Source organism: Microtus pennsylvanicus, chromosome 15, assembly GCF_037038515.1.
Source record: "Microtus pennsylvanicus isolate mMicPen1 chromosome 15, mMicPen1.hap1, whole genome shotgun sequence".
Taxonomy (NCBI): Eukaryota; Metazoa; Chordata; class Mammalia; order Rodentia; family Cricetidae; genus Microtus; species Microtus pennsylvanicus.
In genome coordinates, this window is record NC_134593.1 from 2,651,804 (window position 1) to 2,670,231 (window position 18,428).

Genomic DNA, 18,428 nt, shown 5'->3' on the forward strand with positions numbered 1-18,428 from the left:
CTCAAAAAGAAATAAATGCAATAGAAAGAGTAAATTGGATGTAAATTATTCTGTTTGCAGAAAATTAGATACTGATTTTCACATGTAACCAGTTTTTTTTTTTTTAAATATTTATTTATTTATTTATTTATTTATTATGTATACAATATTCTGTGTTTATGCCTGCAGGCCAGAAGGGGGCACCAGACCCCATTACAGATGGTTGTGAGCCACCATGTGGTTGCTGGGAATTGAACTCAGGACCTTTGGAAGAGCAGGCAATGCTCTTAACCTCTGAGCCATCTCTCCAGCCCCCCACATGTAACCAGTTTTGACAAATGCCAAGCATGTGTGTGTGTGTGTGTGAGTGTGTATACATTTCAGAATCACAAAGGGCTTATAATCTGTTAATCCACAGTGCTTAGCATGAAAATCCTCTCTCACCTCAGGGTGGTTGAGTTCTCCTTCCTCCTCCTCATAGGGACCACCCACAATGAATGCATCAGGGATGTTGTTAGCTCCTGGAGCGAGAATGTTAGCAATAGGCCATTTTTTAGGCCGGGGAACGACTTCTCTTTCTCCTCCAAGCTTCAGATTTCCATTCTTGAATACCATAGGGTAGTCTTTCTAAAACAGTAATGCCAGATGTGAGGACACTCGCAAAGGGCTTTGGAAGTTAGTCTGCTAATGCCGGGTGGTGGTGGCGCATGCCTCAATCCCAGCACTTGGAGGCAGAGGCAGGCAGATCTTTGTAAGTTCTAAGTCAGCCTGGTCTAGAGAGTAAGTTTCAGGACAGGCAAAGATACACAGAGAAACCTTGTCTCAAAACCAAAAACAAAGAAAAAAAATGTTTGCTTACTACTTTTTCCAGTAGAATTCTGGGTATTATCCCAATGATTACCTAGTAGGGCCTGTGCCCTTCACTCTGTCTGTGCCAATATATAACTCTGTGAATTACAGAAAACAAGATAAAAATGTAAATTATTCTTTTAAAAAGTGTTTTACTCATTAACTTATATGTGTGTGCATACATGTGCACAAATTTGGGAGCTGGTGTTTTCTTTCCCTATGTCATTGGGCTCAGCAATATACCTTTATTCTTTAAGACATCTCACCAGCCCACCCCCAGAAATTAGTAGAAACCTCAAGTTGGAGCAGAGCAATGCATAGATGTGCCACACACAGTCATGGGCTTGTTCCTAGTCAGGAAAGCAAACATCCGACTGAAAGACCCTCTGGACACCCTCCCCCCAGAACCCGCAGCTGGTCTGCTCCCATGAGAACATCCTGTTCGCTTGAGACCCTCAGGACCCTCTCGGGACCTGCAGCTAGCCGGCTCTCATGAGAACATCCCGTTTGCTTAGGGAAACAGGATGCCTATAGCCAGCACATGTGCCAAACTTAGAATATCAGCAATTCACAAAAGAAACAATTCCCCCTATGAAAGATCCCAGCTTAGCTGCTGTAACGTCATTTCACAAGGCTTTTGACGAACAAATGTAAGTGCAGAGTGAGGTCAGGGCCCCTGGCTGCCAAGCAGGATATCTATAAAATAGGACAATCTGTAAAGCAGGGTATCTATGAGATAGGACATCTATACAACAGGATGCCTATTGCCATACATCTGTGCTGGGAAAGGAAAAACCACCTATGCCCCTTGCCCCATTCCAACTGACCACTAACCACGCATCTGCTTCTGTAATCTGCTTCTGCTGCCCTCTTTCCTATAAAAAGACCTTCCCCCAGTCTGCAGGCGCGCAAGTCCTCCTAAAGACTTTGTCGCCCGCAGGTACCTGTGTTTACTCAATTGTTTGCTAATTGCATCCTGTAGCCTGGTCTCGGAGTGTCCTGGTTCTGGGGTCTTCATCAGAGAAAAAGTCCTCTCTGAGGGTCTTTCACGACTCACCTTGGATTATTCCAGTTTCAGAAATGAAAGTCAAGTGACCCTCGGACCCACCAATCCCCAGCAGTGTTATGATAATTTGCATGCATAAAGCCATGCCAGCAACATGGGTGAGGTCATTAATTTACTGCACCTTGGGCCTTTCCAGCAGGAACCTTATGTGTTCCTGTATCTAGAAATCTGAGTTAAACAATTCCTATAATTAAGATGAAGCAGTGCATAATGAGATACTTACACACAACCCATAAAATAATCCACATATAAACATGTAAGACTTTGAGACAATTCTGAAGCCATTTCTGACAATTCTGAATCCTCTCAGCCTCTGTGCCATAGTGCTTCCCTTCCTCCCCTGGGAACCAAGGACGTAACAGCTACACATGCATGTATTCAGTTCCTGAACAATTACCCATATACGTATGTTTTGATTCAGTCCCCTGGGAAACGGGGTCAAAATGACCTCTTACCTCATCTGATCTGGCAACAGCTCTCCAGTCAATTATTGGTAATAGCCCTTTCGAATAAGCCAATCAGAATAGTCAAAGAACAACCCCCCTTGCTTCTGTGGCCCCTTTAAAAGTAGACTGTACCAGCTATTCGAGGTCTCTCGGCTTCCCGAATGCTGAGGGACCCTGTCATGACAGAATTAATAAAATCCTCATGCTTTTGCATCCGCTGTGGTGTGTGAGGTGGTCTCTGGGGGCGACTCTTTCTTGGTGTTTGGACACTAGAGTCCAACAAACACACCAACTTTAAACGGTGCACATTCTTTGGACCATAACTATATGGTGATTAATATAAATTACATGCAATGTATAGATTGTGTAAATGCATACGGTTATGAAAATATACATGTAAAACAAAAAATCAGTGTTAGTTTTTAAGCCTAAAATAAATCTTAGCCATTGATAGAGTGGGTCTGAGTGCAGTCTTGGCAGGGAGAAACATGGCCCTGAGTGTAGGCTGGCTTGAACCCGTGCAGACATCTGGGAGCAGGGCTTTACCTCTCCAACAGATGGAACTTGCAGCCCAACCATGTAGTTCTGCTGAGGCCCTACGGGCATGAATGACTCAGGAACGGAGTAGGCAGCCTCCAGTGTGACCTTCAGGAGATTGCTTGCAGACACCTGGGCTGCCGTCAGTAGCGGCTCTGTCACAAACACCTTCACATCAAGGCTGCACTGCTATAAAACAAAATTACGCAGCACTCAGGAAAATTGCCCTAGGTCTTCATAGTCTTTACTAACATTGTTTGCTACTATTGTTTAAAACAAGGTTAAACTTAATTATTTTCAAACAGAGGACTTAAAATTTATTTTTCCCCAGGTACCAGGAGTTGAAGAAAGAGTCAAAAGGAGAACTGGAGAGTTTTGCTGAACTGGAGTCCTTTTCATTCTATAACAGTGAGGTAAAAAACAAACACGCAGGCCGGGCAGAGGTGGTGCATGCCTTTAATCCCAGGACTCAGGAGGCAGAAGCAAGCCAATCTCTGTGAGTTCAAGACCAGCCTGGTCTACAAGAGCTAGCTAGTTTCAGGATAGCCAGAGCTGGTACACAGAGAAACTCCATTTGGGGACGGGTGGGGGGGGGTGAAAAAACCAACAAAACAAACACACATGGAACAGGAGCTGGATGACCAGTAGGCACTCACGAAGTGGGATCGAGTGCTTGTATTTTGCTAGCCTGTATTTCATGATTATGTGGGATGTGTTGCATGTATTGAAAGACCCTACAGACCCCCTCCTCAAAACCCACAGCTAGCATGCTCCCGGGGGAACGTCCTGTTTGCTTTAAAAAAAATTCTCCAGATCAGCAGCCAGCCTGCTCTCGTAAGAACATCCCACATGCTTGAGAGAGCAGGATGTCTATGAGATAGGAAGACTGCAGGGCAGGATGTCAATAAGATAGGACACCAACAAAGCAGGTTGACTGCAAAACAGGATATCTATGAGATAGGAACAGTCATGCCCCCCCCATTCCGATAACCACGCTTCTGCTTCTGTAAACTTGCTTTTTGCTCTTCCCTATAAAAAGCCCACTCTCCAGTTGGCAGGCGAGCAAGTCCTCCGAAAGACTTTGCTGCCCGCAGGTACCTGTGTTTACTCAATAAACCTCTTGCTAATTGCATCCTGTGGTCTGGACTCGGAGTGTCCTGGTTCTGGGGACTTCATTGGAGGAAAAGGTCCTCTCTGAGGGTCTTTCAGTATGATGTGTGTATGTGTTCGGGCACATACGTGCCATGGTGAGCATGTGGAGGCTAAAGGACAACCATGAATACTGGTCTTCACTTTCCACTGGGACTACAGGCCCAGGTCTGGCTTTACAGGGACTATGGGAATTCAAACCCAGGTACTCACATTTGTATGGTAAGTGCTTTATACCTAAGCTGTCAACATCCATCACCATTGCTGTTATTATACAGGGTCTCGCTGAGTGGCCCTGGCTGGCCAAGAACTTCACCTGCCTCAGCTTCCCACAAGGGTGTGCATCACCACATCCACTCCCTTAAGGTTATTCTTATCATTTAAATGTAGTCATTTATCATAAGGTATTTTCAGCTGGGCAGTGGTGGTGCACGCCTTTAATCTCAGCACTCTGGAGGAAAAAACAGGCAGATCTCTGTGAGTTTAAGGCCAGCCTGCTCTACAGAGTGAGTTCCTGGGAAGCCCAGGCTATGCAGAGAAACTTTGTCTTGAAAAAAAAAGACATTTTCAAGTATTTGTGTGTGTGTGTGTGTGTGTTTTTTATTTATGTGAATGGGCGTGGTCAGAGAACAACTTGTGGAAACTGGTTCTCTCCCTCTACTGTGTGGTTCCTAGGATTGAACTCAGCTCTTCAATGTGACAGCTGAGTGTGCTCCCCATGAAGTCATCTCACTGGCCCCTTACATGTGTATTGACTGCTAATAATATGCTAATAAAAAAGACAAGTCCCAGCCGAGCTGTTGTGGCACACACCTTGACGTAGACAGATCTTTATGAATTTGAGGCCAGCCTGGTCTATAGAGCTAGTTCCAGGACAGCCAGGGCTACACAGAGAAACCTTGTCTCAAAAAACCAAAAAACAAAAGAGACATGTTTCTTTTCATTATTCGTATCATAGCTTTATGAGTTATGACAAACCCTGTACAAAATACTGCCTTTGAGAAGCACCAAAGAAGTGAGTAATTAATTACTGGGCTGGAAGAGAGTAGGAAGCAATGACAAGGCCTAATTTTACAGGCCGTAAAGGAGTTTGTGACTTGGATCAGCAAAGGACATAAAGAAAAAATAATTCTGGTTCAAAGAAAAGCCACTGTAAGGGGACTAAAGAAGTGTGTTGTGCTGCTTTCTACCCAAAGGTAAGTAAGTGCCAAGATTACAAAAGCTGAGGTAGTGTGGAGCAGGAAAACCACAAAAACAAAAAGTCTAAAGACACTTAGGAAGGAGAACAGGTCGGATTTGGAAACTGACTGTAGTTAGGATCCATGGGTGTAACTTAGGAAGGAGAACAGGTCGGATTTGGAAACTGACTGTAGTTAGGATCCATGGGTGTAACTTAGGAAGGAGAACAGGTCGGATTTGGAAATTGACTGTAGTTAGGATCCATGGGTGTAACTTAGGAAGGAGAACAGGTCGGATTTGGAAATTGACTGTAGTTAGGATCCATGGGTGTAACTTAGGAAGGAGAACAGGTCGGATTTGGAAATTGACTGTAGTTAGGATCCATGGGTGTAACTTAGGAAGGAGAACAGGTCGGATTTGGAAATTGACTGTAGTTAGGATCCATGGGTGTAACTTAGGAAGGAGAACAGGTCGGATTTGGAAATTGACTGTAGTTAGGATCCATGGGTGTAACTTAGGAAGGAGAACAGGTCGGATTTGGAAATTGACTGTAGTTAGGATCCATGGGTGTAACTTAGGAAGGAGAACAGGTCGGATTTGGAAATTGACTGTAGTTAGGATCCATGGGTGTGACTTAGGAAGGAGAACAGGTCGGATTTGGAAATTGACTGTAGTTAGGATCCATGGGTGTAACTTAGGAAGGAGAACAGGTCGGATTTGGAAATTGACTGTAGTTAGGATCCATGGGTGTAACTTAGGAAGGAGAACAGGTCGGATTTGGAAACTGACTGTAGTTAGGATCCATGGGTGTGACTTAGGAAGGAGAATAGGTCGGATTTGGAAACTGACTGTAGTTAGGATCCATGGGTGTAACTTAGGAAGGAGAACAGGTCGGATTTGGAAACTGACTGTAGTTAGGATCCATGGGTGTAACTTAGGAAGGAGAATAGGTTGGATTTGGAAATTGACTGTAGTTAGGATCCATGGGTGTAACTTAGGAAGGAGAATAGGTTGGATTTGGAAATTGACTGTAGTTAGGATCCATGGGTGTAACTTAGGAAGGAGAATAGGTTGGATTTGGAAATTGACTGTAGTTAGGATCCATGGGTGTAACTTAGGAAGGAGAATAGGTTGGATTTGGAAACTGACTGTAGTTAGGATCCATGGGTGTAACTTAGGAAGGAGAATAGGTTGGATTTGGAAATTGACTGTAGTTAGGATCCATGGGTGTAACTTAGGAAGGAGAATAGGTTGGATTTGGAAACTGAATGTAGTTAGGATCCATGGGTGTAACTTAGGAAGGAGAATAGGTTGGATTTGGAAATTGACTGTAGTTAGGATCCATGGGTGTAACTTAGGAAGGAGAATGGGTCGGATTTGGAAATTGACTGTAGTTAGGATCCATGGGTGTAACTTAGGAAGAATAGGTTGGATTTGGAAACTGACTGTAGTTAGGATCCATGGGTGTGACTTAGGAAGGAGAACAGGTTGGATTTGGAAATTGACTGTAGTTAGGATCCATGGGTGTAACTTAGGAAGGAGAATAGGTTGGATTTGGAAACTGACTGTAGTTAGGATCCATGGGTGTAATTTCGGAAGGAGAATGGGTCGGATTTGGAAATTGACTGTAGTTAGGATCCATGGGTGTAACTTAGGAAGGAGAATAGGTCGGATTTGGAAATTGACTGTAGTTAGGATCCATGGGTGTAACTTAGGAAGGAGAATAGGTTGTGTAATCCCTGGTCTCTGGCCTCCATCTTTGGAGGCCCCGTCCCTGTGCCCGGCAAGTCTTGACCCCTCCCCAGTTTATTTAAACTGCTTCCCATGTGGTCGTTTCCCCCCCACCAACATGGTGGTCGTGTTAGTGGCCTCCTGGTTCCCCCTTGAGTGGTTCCCCCTTGGGGCTACCCGAGAGCACAGGAATCCCATTAAACCTGGATATTTTTAATTTGGCTTGTTATGATTTGGCTTGATTGGGATTTTTGTGTCAGCAGAGAGCTCGCGTTAGGAAAAATTCCTAACAGGTTGGATTTGGAGAGTAACTGTAGATAGGACCCATGGGTGTAACTTGGGTCCTATGTCATGTCATTTCATGGATGGGTACTGTCATCATCCCAAGGCACTAAGATTTTTTTAAGAAAGGATAAATTTAGGGAAGATGCTGAGTTCCGTTTAGAATGGTGTGTCCAGATGTTTACAGGGAGTCACTGAGGAAAGTTTCAGCGTTTGGAATTCAGGATAAGGAACTGGCTGGTACTGTTGAATTAGAGGTCTCCAGCCAGAGGCAGTCTGTCATGCCTAAGTACATACTGTCATACATAATTTAACCCATTGGTACACAGCTCAAGAAGCGTTTCCATAGTTAAGCCTTACCTAAGTTACTTGCTCATCTGTGCAAAGTAACCAATATCTGCTCTTCGCCACATCGTTTCATCACAAAGGGTTATAATCCACAAGGTGGGACTCAGCCTTTTTCGTGCCGTTTACCAGAAACTAGCACTATCGGTATTGTGAAAGGAAGTGCCCAATACATTGTACTCAACTGAACTCGACCTTAATAGCTGGATTATGAGGCAGCTGAAAACACTAAGACTTAAAACTTGGATTACCTTAGAGCCTGGAGGAGTTTCTAAAGGTGATCCCTGCACAGGGTGTAACGGGACCGTCGTTTCAAAGGAGTCCTCTCCTATAAGGTCAAGGGGAGCCAAAGAAAGGGTCAAGTCAGAGCTAATGCAGGCACAGACACATGCCAACATTTCCCACAAAAACCTGAGTTTCACACATTGTTACATTGTTAGAAATAGGGTTTTTTTTTTTTTTTGGTTTTTCGAGACAGGGTTTCTCTGTGGTTTTGGTTCCTGTCCTGGAACTAGCTCTTGTAGACCAGGCTGGTCACGAACTCACAGAGATCCGCCTGCCTCTGCCTCCCGAGTGCTGGGATTAAAGGCGTGCCCCACCACCGCCCGGTTTAGAAATAGGTTTTATGCATTTTGTTATTTTTCACTTTTGGATAAATTACACATCTGACCTTCCAGTAAAGGAAGAAGGTCCACCACAGCTTGGCCCAGAGTTAAGGTCTTCTCATCCTTCTGTTTCTTTTCCTTTGGTAAAACCTCAGTCATGGTTACTAGAAGAGTCAAAGAAAAGGAGAACGCTTCTAACAACTCCATCAGATGGCAAAGCCACGGCAAGCAAAGTCCAAGTTAAAGAAAATGAGTTCTGCCATGGAGGTCCATAGCTCAATGGCAAGAAGGCTTGTGTGATACTTCAGTTTAAATCTCAGTAGAGACAGCAATCACAGCAACATCAACAATTATCCTGAAACCCAAGGAGGCACGTCAGTGAGAAGTCCCTAGCTCAGTCACTTCCGCACTTTGTCTGTAACACATAAATGTAGAGGCAACAGAAGCATATTGCTCCCAGCAACAAAGTTACTACTCCTTATCTCAGAGAACCACTGTTCCTATTGTATTATCATAAAAAATTATTGACAGATGTGGTTGTACACATTGTAATCTAAGTACTTGAGGTGGAAGCAAGAATTGCAAGTTCAAGATCAGCCTGGATTACTCGGTGAAACTTGACCTTACTTCTTTAGAAATTAATGCTTTAGATAGGATCTCATGTATCTCAGGCTGTCCTCAGACTCATTCTGTAGCTGAAGATGATCTTCAACTTCTTATCCTCCTTCCTCTACTTCCTGAGTACTGGGATTAAAAGTGTGTACTACCGTTTTAGTTGGGGTTTCTATTGCTGTCATGAAACACAGAGGACCACACTGGGCAGCTCACAACCACCAGTAACTCCACTGAGACTCCCCTCACATACAGCATACACACATACAAATGAAACAATTTTTTGTGAATCTGAACCCACTGGTGTTTCTATGGTGCTAACCACTTAAGTATGAACTCTGGCATAGAGAGATAAAAAGTGACCTATGGAATGTACCCTTCATCTCCCAGGGGACTTAAATTCCTTCTTACCACCTTTCAGCCTCTCTCTTTGCTTTTACACAATGTCCAGTTGCGCTTTCTGAGAAATAGGAACATGTATCTACTCCATCATCTCAGAAGTTTCATTCTTTTTTGATTTCTAGTGAACACACTACTATTATAAATGTTTTTCTACTGTAAGTACATTTTACAAGTCTTGTTTTCTTTTTGTAGTAGTGGGGAACTCTACTACTGAGCTAGATACTCCCTGCTCTCCCCCACTGCCACCTGTGTTTAGCATTTGATATTTTACTGTTTGGTAATTCTAAATACATTCCACTTTTTGCTGATTTCTTTGTTCCATGAAATAAGTTTTGGTTTGTTTTAAATTTCCAAATGAAATTGCTGTCTCTTTGATACTGAGCAGTGATTCTCCTAACTGTAATATTTTGTCTAGGAGACTGTCTGAGCTGTGCATGGTGGCACACACTTGCATCCTTTAGGCTGCACACTAAGACGAGAGCTCCAGGTTAGTCCACAGATATCACCTGAATGCACCAGGCCTCAGAAGATCAGGGATCAGGCCTGGTTAGTACTTGGATGGAGGAGAACTCAGGGCAATCTGGTTGTGTAACAAGTTCAAGGCTAATTTAGACTTTATAGCAAAACTCTGACTCAAAAAAACACAAAGAAAACTTCATCTATACACTATTGATTCTTCTGTATTTGCTGTGGCCTAGAAAGTGACTAATTTGTTTCATAAAGCTCCTGTGTGTGGTACACACGTGCCCATTTCTACTAATCACCAATACACACTCTTTTCTTCTTTCTTTTTTTTTTTCTTTTTCGAGACAGGGTTTCTCTGTGGCTTTGGAGCCTGTCCTGGAACTAGCTCTATAGACCAGGCTGGTCTCGAACTCACAGAGATCCACCTGCCTCTGCCTCCCGAGTGCTGGGATTAAAGGCGTGCGCCACCATTGCCCGGCTCTTTTCTTCTTTCTAAAGAGGGAGGATGGTAAGTAGAGTTTTCAGAGCCATAGTTGTACTGGGAACATGATTTCAGTCCCACATCCTCATCTATGGCAGCCCAAGGCTTTGTTCTTGTGGAAACATTAAAATCCACTTCTAGATTTCAGAGCACTGCTCTCTCCCTATGTTCACTGTGGGGACCACCCATGATAAGCTAAGTCTGGGCAGGTCACCCAAAGGAAGTTCTTTACTTCCAACCATTATCACCAGGGCTCTGGCCATCGATGAATTCAAATGGAGTCTGAAGTCTCAATAGTTTACCCTGAGACAATGCCTTGCTGCAAGAGGAACCACAGGCTGAGACTGCCTGACCCCCACCCAAGAGCAGGCCATTCAAAGGAAATGCCTGCCATTTCAAGTGCTGTAGATAGAGACACCTGCCAGCACAACTCAACAGGATACCCCTAGACAAATGTCAGCCAATCAAGGGACCCTAAACCTCAGAGACCCCTCACCCCCACCTTTTCTACTATAAAAACCCAACTCTAACTGAGCTCGGGGCTCTCCGATTATTCCAATATGTTGGATGTGCAGAGAGACCAAGTTTGCAAACTTGATTAAAATAAAGGCTCTTTGCTTTTACATATGGGACTCGGTTTCTTGTTGGCTTGTGCAGAGACCTCATGGATTTGGGCATAACATTCATCAGTGTTCACTACTCAAAACCTCCAAGTGCGATTTGCCTTGCTCCTGGGAACTAAGGGACCACTCCTATCCCGTGGCTTTGGTCACACCCTTCAGCTCTACTTTCTTCACTCATTTTGTTCGGGAAGAAAGCAATCAAGGTAGACATCCTCTTGTGGATTTCAGAGAAACAGAGCAAAGTGAAAAAAGAGGGAGGAAGTAGAGAGAGGAAGGCTGGTAAGTACTCCTCCACGATTGGCTAGTTCACAGAGAAGCCACACTTGACGCTTGAATAGGCTAAGCTGGAGAACTTGTCCCTTAAGAGGCACTTGAGACTTTTACCCCAACGTGCAGCTTTTCAGCATCTCCTCTATAGTGGTCTTTTATTTGTGTTTTAATAAATAAAGCTTGCCTGAAGATCAGAGGGCAAAGCAGCCATGCTAGTCAGCCATACCGGCCAGGAAGTATAGTAACACACACCTTTAATCTAGGACCTGGGAAACAGAGGGAGATGGATCTCTGTGAGTTCAAGGCCACCACAAGGTACACAAACGTGGTTCAGAAACAGATCCAGGTGGTGGTAATGCACATCTTTAATCCCAGTGTTTGGGAGTCACACGTTTTTAATCCCAGCACTAGGAAGGTAGAGATAGGAGTGATACGGCTGGGCTGAGCAGGGAGAGGAATATAAAAGGGAAGAGACAGGAACTCAGTGGAGAAAGGAGTCTGAGGATTCATGAAGACAGGATCTTGTCTTTTCGGTCTGAAGATTTGGTAGAGGTAAAAGGTCTCTCTAGTGGATGGCTGCTTTGCTTTTCTGATCTGTAGTTTGAACCCCAATATCTGTCTCTGGGTTTTTATTATTTGTGCTACACTCCTCTGTCAATTGTGAGTTTGGTGGTCTATTGTGGGACCCCAAGAATTCTTATGGAAAAAGATAGAGATAGGATCTAGCACAGTAGTTCTTAATTTCTTCTTCTTCTTCTTCTTCTTCTTCTTCTTCTTCTTCTTCTTCTTCTTCTTCTTCTTCTTCTTCTTCTTCTTCTTCTTCTTCTTCTCTTCGTCTTTTGTGGTTTTTCGAGACAGGGTTTCTCTGTGTAACAACAGTCCTAGTTGTCCCGGAACTAGCTCTTGTAGACCAGGCTGGCCTCGAACTCACAGTTCACAGTTCACTCTGCCTCCCAAGTGCTGGGATTAAAGGCATGCACCAGCATCAAATTATTTTGTTGCTACTTCATAACTGTAATTTTTCTACTGTTATGAATCATAATGTAAATATCTGTGTTTTCTGATGGTTTTAGGTGATTCCCCCAAATGACTCGTGACTCATAGGGTGAGAACAACTGGTCTAGAATATTTTCTGCATTTCCAAGTCTTATACCTTGAGATCTGAGGGTTTGGTAAGCACTCATGAACTTTATCATTTAAAAAACTGAAAAATTACAAAATGAAAAATAAAGACTGACGTTGACTGAGGTTTCTGTCCCACCTGGTCCTGTAGCCATTAAGTCCCGAAGGAATCACACAGAGGTCTACATTAGTTATAAACTGATTGGCCCATTAGCTCAGGCTTCTTATTAACTCTTATAACTTATATTAGCCCATTATTCTTGTTTATGTTAGCCACGTGGCTCAGTACCTTTTTCAGCGAGGCAGTCACATCTTGCTTCTTCTGTGGCGGGGTCATAACTGCAGGCCAAATTTTCCTCTTCACAGAATTCTCCTGTTCTCATTGACCTGCCTCTACTTCCTGTCTGGTTGTCCCGCCTATACTTCTGCCTAGCTATGGGCCAATCAGCATTTATTTAAAATATAATTGACAGAATACAGACCACCGTGCCATAGACTGATGTGTGTGCTTGTTTTCACAGTGAAAATTTTGCAATCAACAAGAAGGCAAGCTTTCATAATTAATAAGTCTTCATGTGGTTATTTGGGAGCTGTCTGGCAGGACAGAGAAAGACTTGCTACACACCAGGCTGGAAGTACTCAGGACTGAGTCTTTTGGAATACTGGATGTTTGGTCTTTACAGTGTGAGGTAGACTACCCCAACCATATCATGAAACTCAGTCTAATAAATAACTCCCTTTTAACATACATTCATGTAGTCTGTTCTGTTCCTTTAATAGTGGTTCACAACCTTCCTAATGGTATGACCCTTTAATATAGTTCTTTATGTCGTGGTGACCCCAACCATAAAATTATTTTGCTGCTACTTCATAACTGTAATTTTGCTACTGTTGTGAATCATAATGTAAATATCTGATATGCTACCCATTTGTTTAGACCTACAGGCTGAGAACCACTGCTCTAGAGACTTCTGACTACTACAAAGACTACAGACTAAAACACACGTCAATGAAGTGCCCGACTTTAGAACTCACATAAAATGTGGGAGCCTATAGCAAGCATATGCAACTCCAGGTGTTGTGGAGTGATAGGAATGGCCCCCATAGGCTTATATATTTGAATGCTTAAGGAGGCACTAGGAGGTATGGCCTTGTTGAGGCAGGAGTGGCCTTCTTGGAGAAAGTGTGTCACCAAGGGGTTTCTTTTTTTTTTCTTTTGAATTTTGCTACATTTATTTAATTATCAGAAAGGGTATGTAGAAATACAATAATGATAAATATAAAGATGTTAATGTCTTTTTTAAAATTTATTTATTAAAGATTTCTGCCTCCTCCCCACCACCACCTCCCATTTCCCTCCCCCTCCCCCGATCAAGTCCCCCTCCCTCATCAGCTCGAAGAGCAATCAGGGTTCCCTGCCCTGTGGGAAGTCCGAGGACCACCCACCTCCATCCAGGTCTAGTAAGGTGAGCATCCAAACTGCCTAGGCTCCCCCAAAGCCAGTATGTGCAGTAGGATCAAAACCCATTGCTATTGTTCTTGAGTTCTCAGTAGTCCTCATTGTCCACTATGTTCAACAGGCAGCATGAAGTGAGACACTGAACTTGGCTTGAAACCCCTAGGTCAGCGATAAAACCGGACTCGCTGACCAAGGGGTTTCAAGCCAAGTTCAGTGTCTCACTTCATGCTGACTGTTGATCAGAATGTAGAACTCTGAGCTACCTCTCCAGTACTGTGTTTGCTTGCATGCTTCTTGCTTCCCATCATGAGGTAATAGAATAACCTCTGAATTTAAGCAAGCCCCAGTTAAATGCTTTCTTTTATAAGAGTTGCTGTAGGTTCACAGCAGTAGGGCAGGGACTAAGACAGCAGGTTGGGGGGGGGGCAGTGGGCAAATCCTGAGATAGGTAGATTCCTGGAGTTAACGGGCTAACCAGGGAGAGACCCTACTTCAAAAAACAAACAAACAAGGTGAACAGTAATATGGGATCGATATCCTGATATTGATCTCTGGCCTCTGCACAGGTGCACATGTACATATACACACAACAAAATACACGAACACATAACTCACCTGAACACACACACACACTACAGATCAAAACAAAGTAAAAGAGCTAGCACACAAGTGTAACAAATTACATCAGAGATAAAAGAATGTTTACATACAGAAAACATCCGCCTATCCATCTAATTCACTTAACAAAGACTCTTCAAGCGTCTGTTATGCTACAGATATTTCTACGAATTGGAGATTCTGAAATAAATTAAATCCAGATTTGATTTTAAGAAGAGCATCTTTTAGCAGCAGAAGCAAGTGAAAAATAGCCACTTAGGATGGTGCATATACAAAAGCACAGAAAACACAGGCTACCCAGTGAGGCCCAAATGTCAGATAAACAATGGACAATTTAAAAAATGTGTCAAGTTCTGTGGGTTTTTTAAAAATCATTTTCCCTAAAACCTGACAACCATAATTATTGGAATACAAATGAAACTTCTAGAAGAAAAAGTATGGAAAACTGATAAAATTAGCATGTCATGGTTTCAGATGCAGGAAGCAGACAAAGCAAAGTCTACTGCATTACCCTCCATGCAGTGTGAGGAACATGCAGCCCTCCCATCACAGTGCTGAGCACTCAGAATCTCTGCACCCTTGAACCATGAGACTTACGGAATAAAGGTTTGTGGGCGAGGTCATCTAAAGTGATTCCTCCATCCGGACTGAGCTCAATGCTGCTAGTAAAATTGTACTTAGCGGTTCCTTCTGGAGAGACAGTGATTTTTGAAGAGTCTCCGAGAACTGCCTGATTGAACTCTGCACGAACAAAAGTAACTGGGGTCTCTCCTTTAAAGCCTTTCTGTGGGCAGAAACATCACATTACAATTTCAGATACATGACTTTTCTGCATATCTGGTAGCCTGTCTTATCCTGAACTAATAAGCTGCACAAATACAAATACAAATGGGACAAGTAGAAAATCATCAAACAAATGCAGTTCTAGCTAAATGCAACATTCTACGTAAGAGTTATTTTCATTAAAGTTTAAAAAGGTATCACTTTTTGTATTACCTGAACCTAAAAATATATTGCTATATATCTTTAAAATTTGAGAAAAAATACACAGGGAAATAAACTTCCTATGGCCTTAGTCTAATGTGCAGGCACTACTAACATTTCAGAATATAATTTTATGTTTCATTGTGCATGTGTGTGCATGTGTACACTTTGGCATACACATTATTCATTGTGCATGTGTGTGCATGTGTACACTTTGGCATACACATTATTCATTGTGCATGTGTGTGCATGTGTACACTTTGGCATACACATTATTCATTGTGCATGTGTGTGCATGTGTACATTTTGGCATACACATTACTAAACAAACAGCTCATTACCTATGTCCTTTTAAAGAATCCTTCTGTAAACTTCAGGGCAGTGAATATTTTCCCTTTTCAGTATTTACCTAATTTTTAGCAGTTATTGCAGGTCTGTTATTTGAAATGCTAAAATGAAATTAATCACTGAAAGAATTCACAAAGTTTAAAACCTTTTCAGAAGAATAGGGTAAAATTTATAAGCCAGATGTGGCGACTTGTGCTGTAATTTCAGAGTCTAGGAGGTTGAGACTGGAAGATTGCTCTGAATTTGAGGCCAGCCTGGGATAGTGAAACTCTGCCCCAGAAGAAACAGAGTAGGGTGGGTAGAAATGATTTTGTGTTGGTGTGAATGAAAAGAGCCTCCACAGGCTCAGGGAGTGGCACTGTTAGGAGGTGTGGCCTTGTTGGAGGAAGTGTGTCACTGGGGGCAAGCTTTGGGGTTTCAGATGCTCAAGCTAGGCCCAATGTCTCTCTCTTCCTGCTACCTTAGAAACTGGATGTAGAACTCTCAGCTCCTTCTCCAGCATCATGTCTGTCTGAATGCCACTACGCTTCTTGCCATGATGACAATGGACTTAACCTCTGAACTGTAAGCCACCACGGTTAAATCTTTTCCTTTATGGTCATAGTGTCTCTTCAGAGCAATAGAAACACTAAGACAGGTTTGTTTTTACCTGTTAAGTTTACCATTTAAAAGACCAGGTAGTTTAAACATTTACTATTACAACGTGCTGAGTATAAACTAATAACATGAAATAATTGGGAGGAGTAAAATGAGGCACAGCTTCACTTATCCCCCCCATGCTCCTACATAGGGACTTTGTGGGTTCCCAAGAATCAATTTACCAAATCATGTGCGTTTGTCACAGTGATGTGCACCGTTTTGCCTGTTGATGACACCTGATCCATGTCAGCACTCGGTCAAAGTCTCTTTGGCCCACTTTGCCCTCTGTAAAGATAACAAATGAATCTGTTTTCTTGTCTACCACATCACAACCAGGACTGCTGGGGCTGCAGGCACGTTATAGGCGAGCCTTGGTTATCCCTGCTTTGCAGCCTCTGCTGCTGGAGGGAAAATACTTTGAGGATTGTCACTGGCATGGCTCCACTAACTGATGCTAAAAGTCCCTAAATACAAACACCTATGACATACAAATGATCACAAGACAGTGTTCTCCCCACATTTCCTCCAGTCTGAGAAGTTCCCTTCGGGCATTATGTCTGTCTTATAGACTCTTGAAAGCAACAAAGGCACATGCCTCTATTTTCAAATAATTTTATAAACAATTTCAAAAGTAAATTGTTCGGGGCTGGAGATATGGCTCAGCAGTTAAGAACGTTGGCAGCTCTTCCAGGGGCCCCGAGTCTAATAACCACATCTATAATGATGCTCTCTTCTGGCCTGCAGGTGTATATGCAGATAGAGCACCATATACATAAAATAAATGAATCCTAAAAAAAGTTATTAAAAAAAGTAAATTGTTTGGGTGTAATGGCACATACCTGATGAGGGATGTCCTTCTATATGTTGTGACTATGTGTTTTTCTTATTGGTTGATGAATAAAGCTGTTTCAGTCAATGGCCAGGCAAAATATACTTAGGTGGGAAATTGAAACAAAGATAGGGAGAAAGAGAAGGTGGAGTCGGGCAGATGCCATGTAAACCAGGGAAGTGAGATGCCAGGGCATCACCGATAAGCCCCAACCACATGGTGACATATAGATTAATAGACATAAGTTAATTTTTAAGAGAGAGTCAGTCAGTAAGAAGCCTAAGCCATTGGCCAAACAATTGTAATTGATATTAAGTCTTAGAGCTTAATATCATAAGCGGCTGCAGGGACCCAGTGGGCAGAAAGAGACTGGTTCACTGGGATTGAAGGGACAGAGAAAATTTCCATTTACACACACTCTGTAACCCCAGCACTTAGGAAGCTGAGGCTAGAAGATTTTGAGTTCTTGCAAACCTAGTTTATAGAATTTAAAACCAGTCACCCAGGGCTACATAACCAAACACTGTCTCACTTAAAAAAACCAACCAAACAAATAAATAAGTGTCTGTTTGAGACAGGATCCCACATAGCCTAGATTAGCTGTGATAATTAGTACTGTCAACTTGACAAATGTACAATCTCCTAGGACTGTAATCCTGTAGGGGACTGTCTTGGTCAATCTCCTGGGACTGTAATCCTGTAGGGGATTGTCTTGGTCATGCTGAGGTAAAAAGACTGACTTACTGTGGGCGGCACCATTCCCTGGGCTGGGGATCTTAGATTGTATGAGTGGAGAAAGCTAACTGAGCCGGGTGGTGGTGGCGCATGCTTTTAATCCCAGCACTTGGAAGGCAGAGGCAGGCAGATCTCTGTGAGTTCGAAGCCAGCCTAGTGTACAAAGTGAGTTCCAGGACAGCCAGAGCTGTTATACAGAGAAATCCTGTCTCAAGAAACCAAAAACCAAGAACAAAAAAAGCAACAACAAAAAAGAATAATGCAAGGGAAAAAGACAAACATATGTCCCCTCTCATACGCAGAACCTAGGTTTAACCAAACACATGACATGAAAGCAGACATGTGAAAGCCCACCTATTTGCCTGTAGTCTCGGTGGAACTCTGAAACACAGCTTGCTCCAGTACTGAGGGGACCTACGAGGTGAGTAAGCAGGCACATGGCTAGGAACTCCCCAGCAGGACAAAACCCTGGGCCCCTTCTCCAACTCCCTTGGCTTTTCTAGCCAGCCAACAGGGAGTTTCCTGTGGCTAGGCTCCCCCAACCCATCCAGCCACCATCCAAACTACTAGCTATACCCTGCCCCCAAACCCACCTATTTGCCTCAATCTCAGTGGAACTCTGAAACACAGCTTCTTCAATACTGTGGGGATTTAAGAGGTGAGTGAACAGCCA

At 43.1% G+C, this 18,428-nt stretch overlaps 1 protein-coding gene across 2 annotated transcripts in view; it reads right to left on the reverse strand.

Annotated features, from left to right (window-relative positions):
• Cfap70 (cilia and flagella associated protein 70) overlaps positions 1-18,428 on the reverse strand; it is an 82,610-nt gene that overhangs the window by 51,523 nt on the left and 12,659 nt on the right. For both annotated transcript variants that reach the window (XM_075949509.1, XM_075949510.1), the window contains exons 2-7: positions 16,374-16,476; positions 14,818-15,004; positions 8,234-8,332; positions 7,815-7,891; positions 2,887-3,066; positions 424-606 (exon numbers count right to left, since the gene is read on the reverse strand). In XM_075949509.1, the coding sequence (XP_075805624.1) occupies positions 424-606; positions 2,887-3,066; positions 7,815-7,891; positions 8,234-8,332; positions 14,818-15,004; positions 16,374-16,436 (789 nt within the window). In that variant the 5' untranslated portion in view covers positions 16,437-16,476. The remainder of the gene's footprint in view (positions 1-423; positions 607-2,886; positions 3,067-7,814; positions 7,892-8,233; positions 8,333-14,817; positions 15,005-16,373; positions 16,477-18,428) is intronic.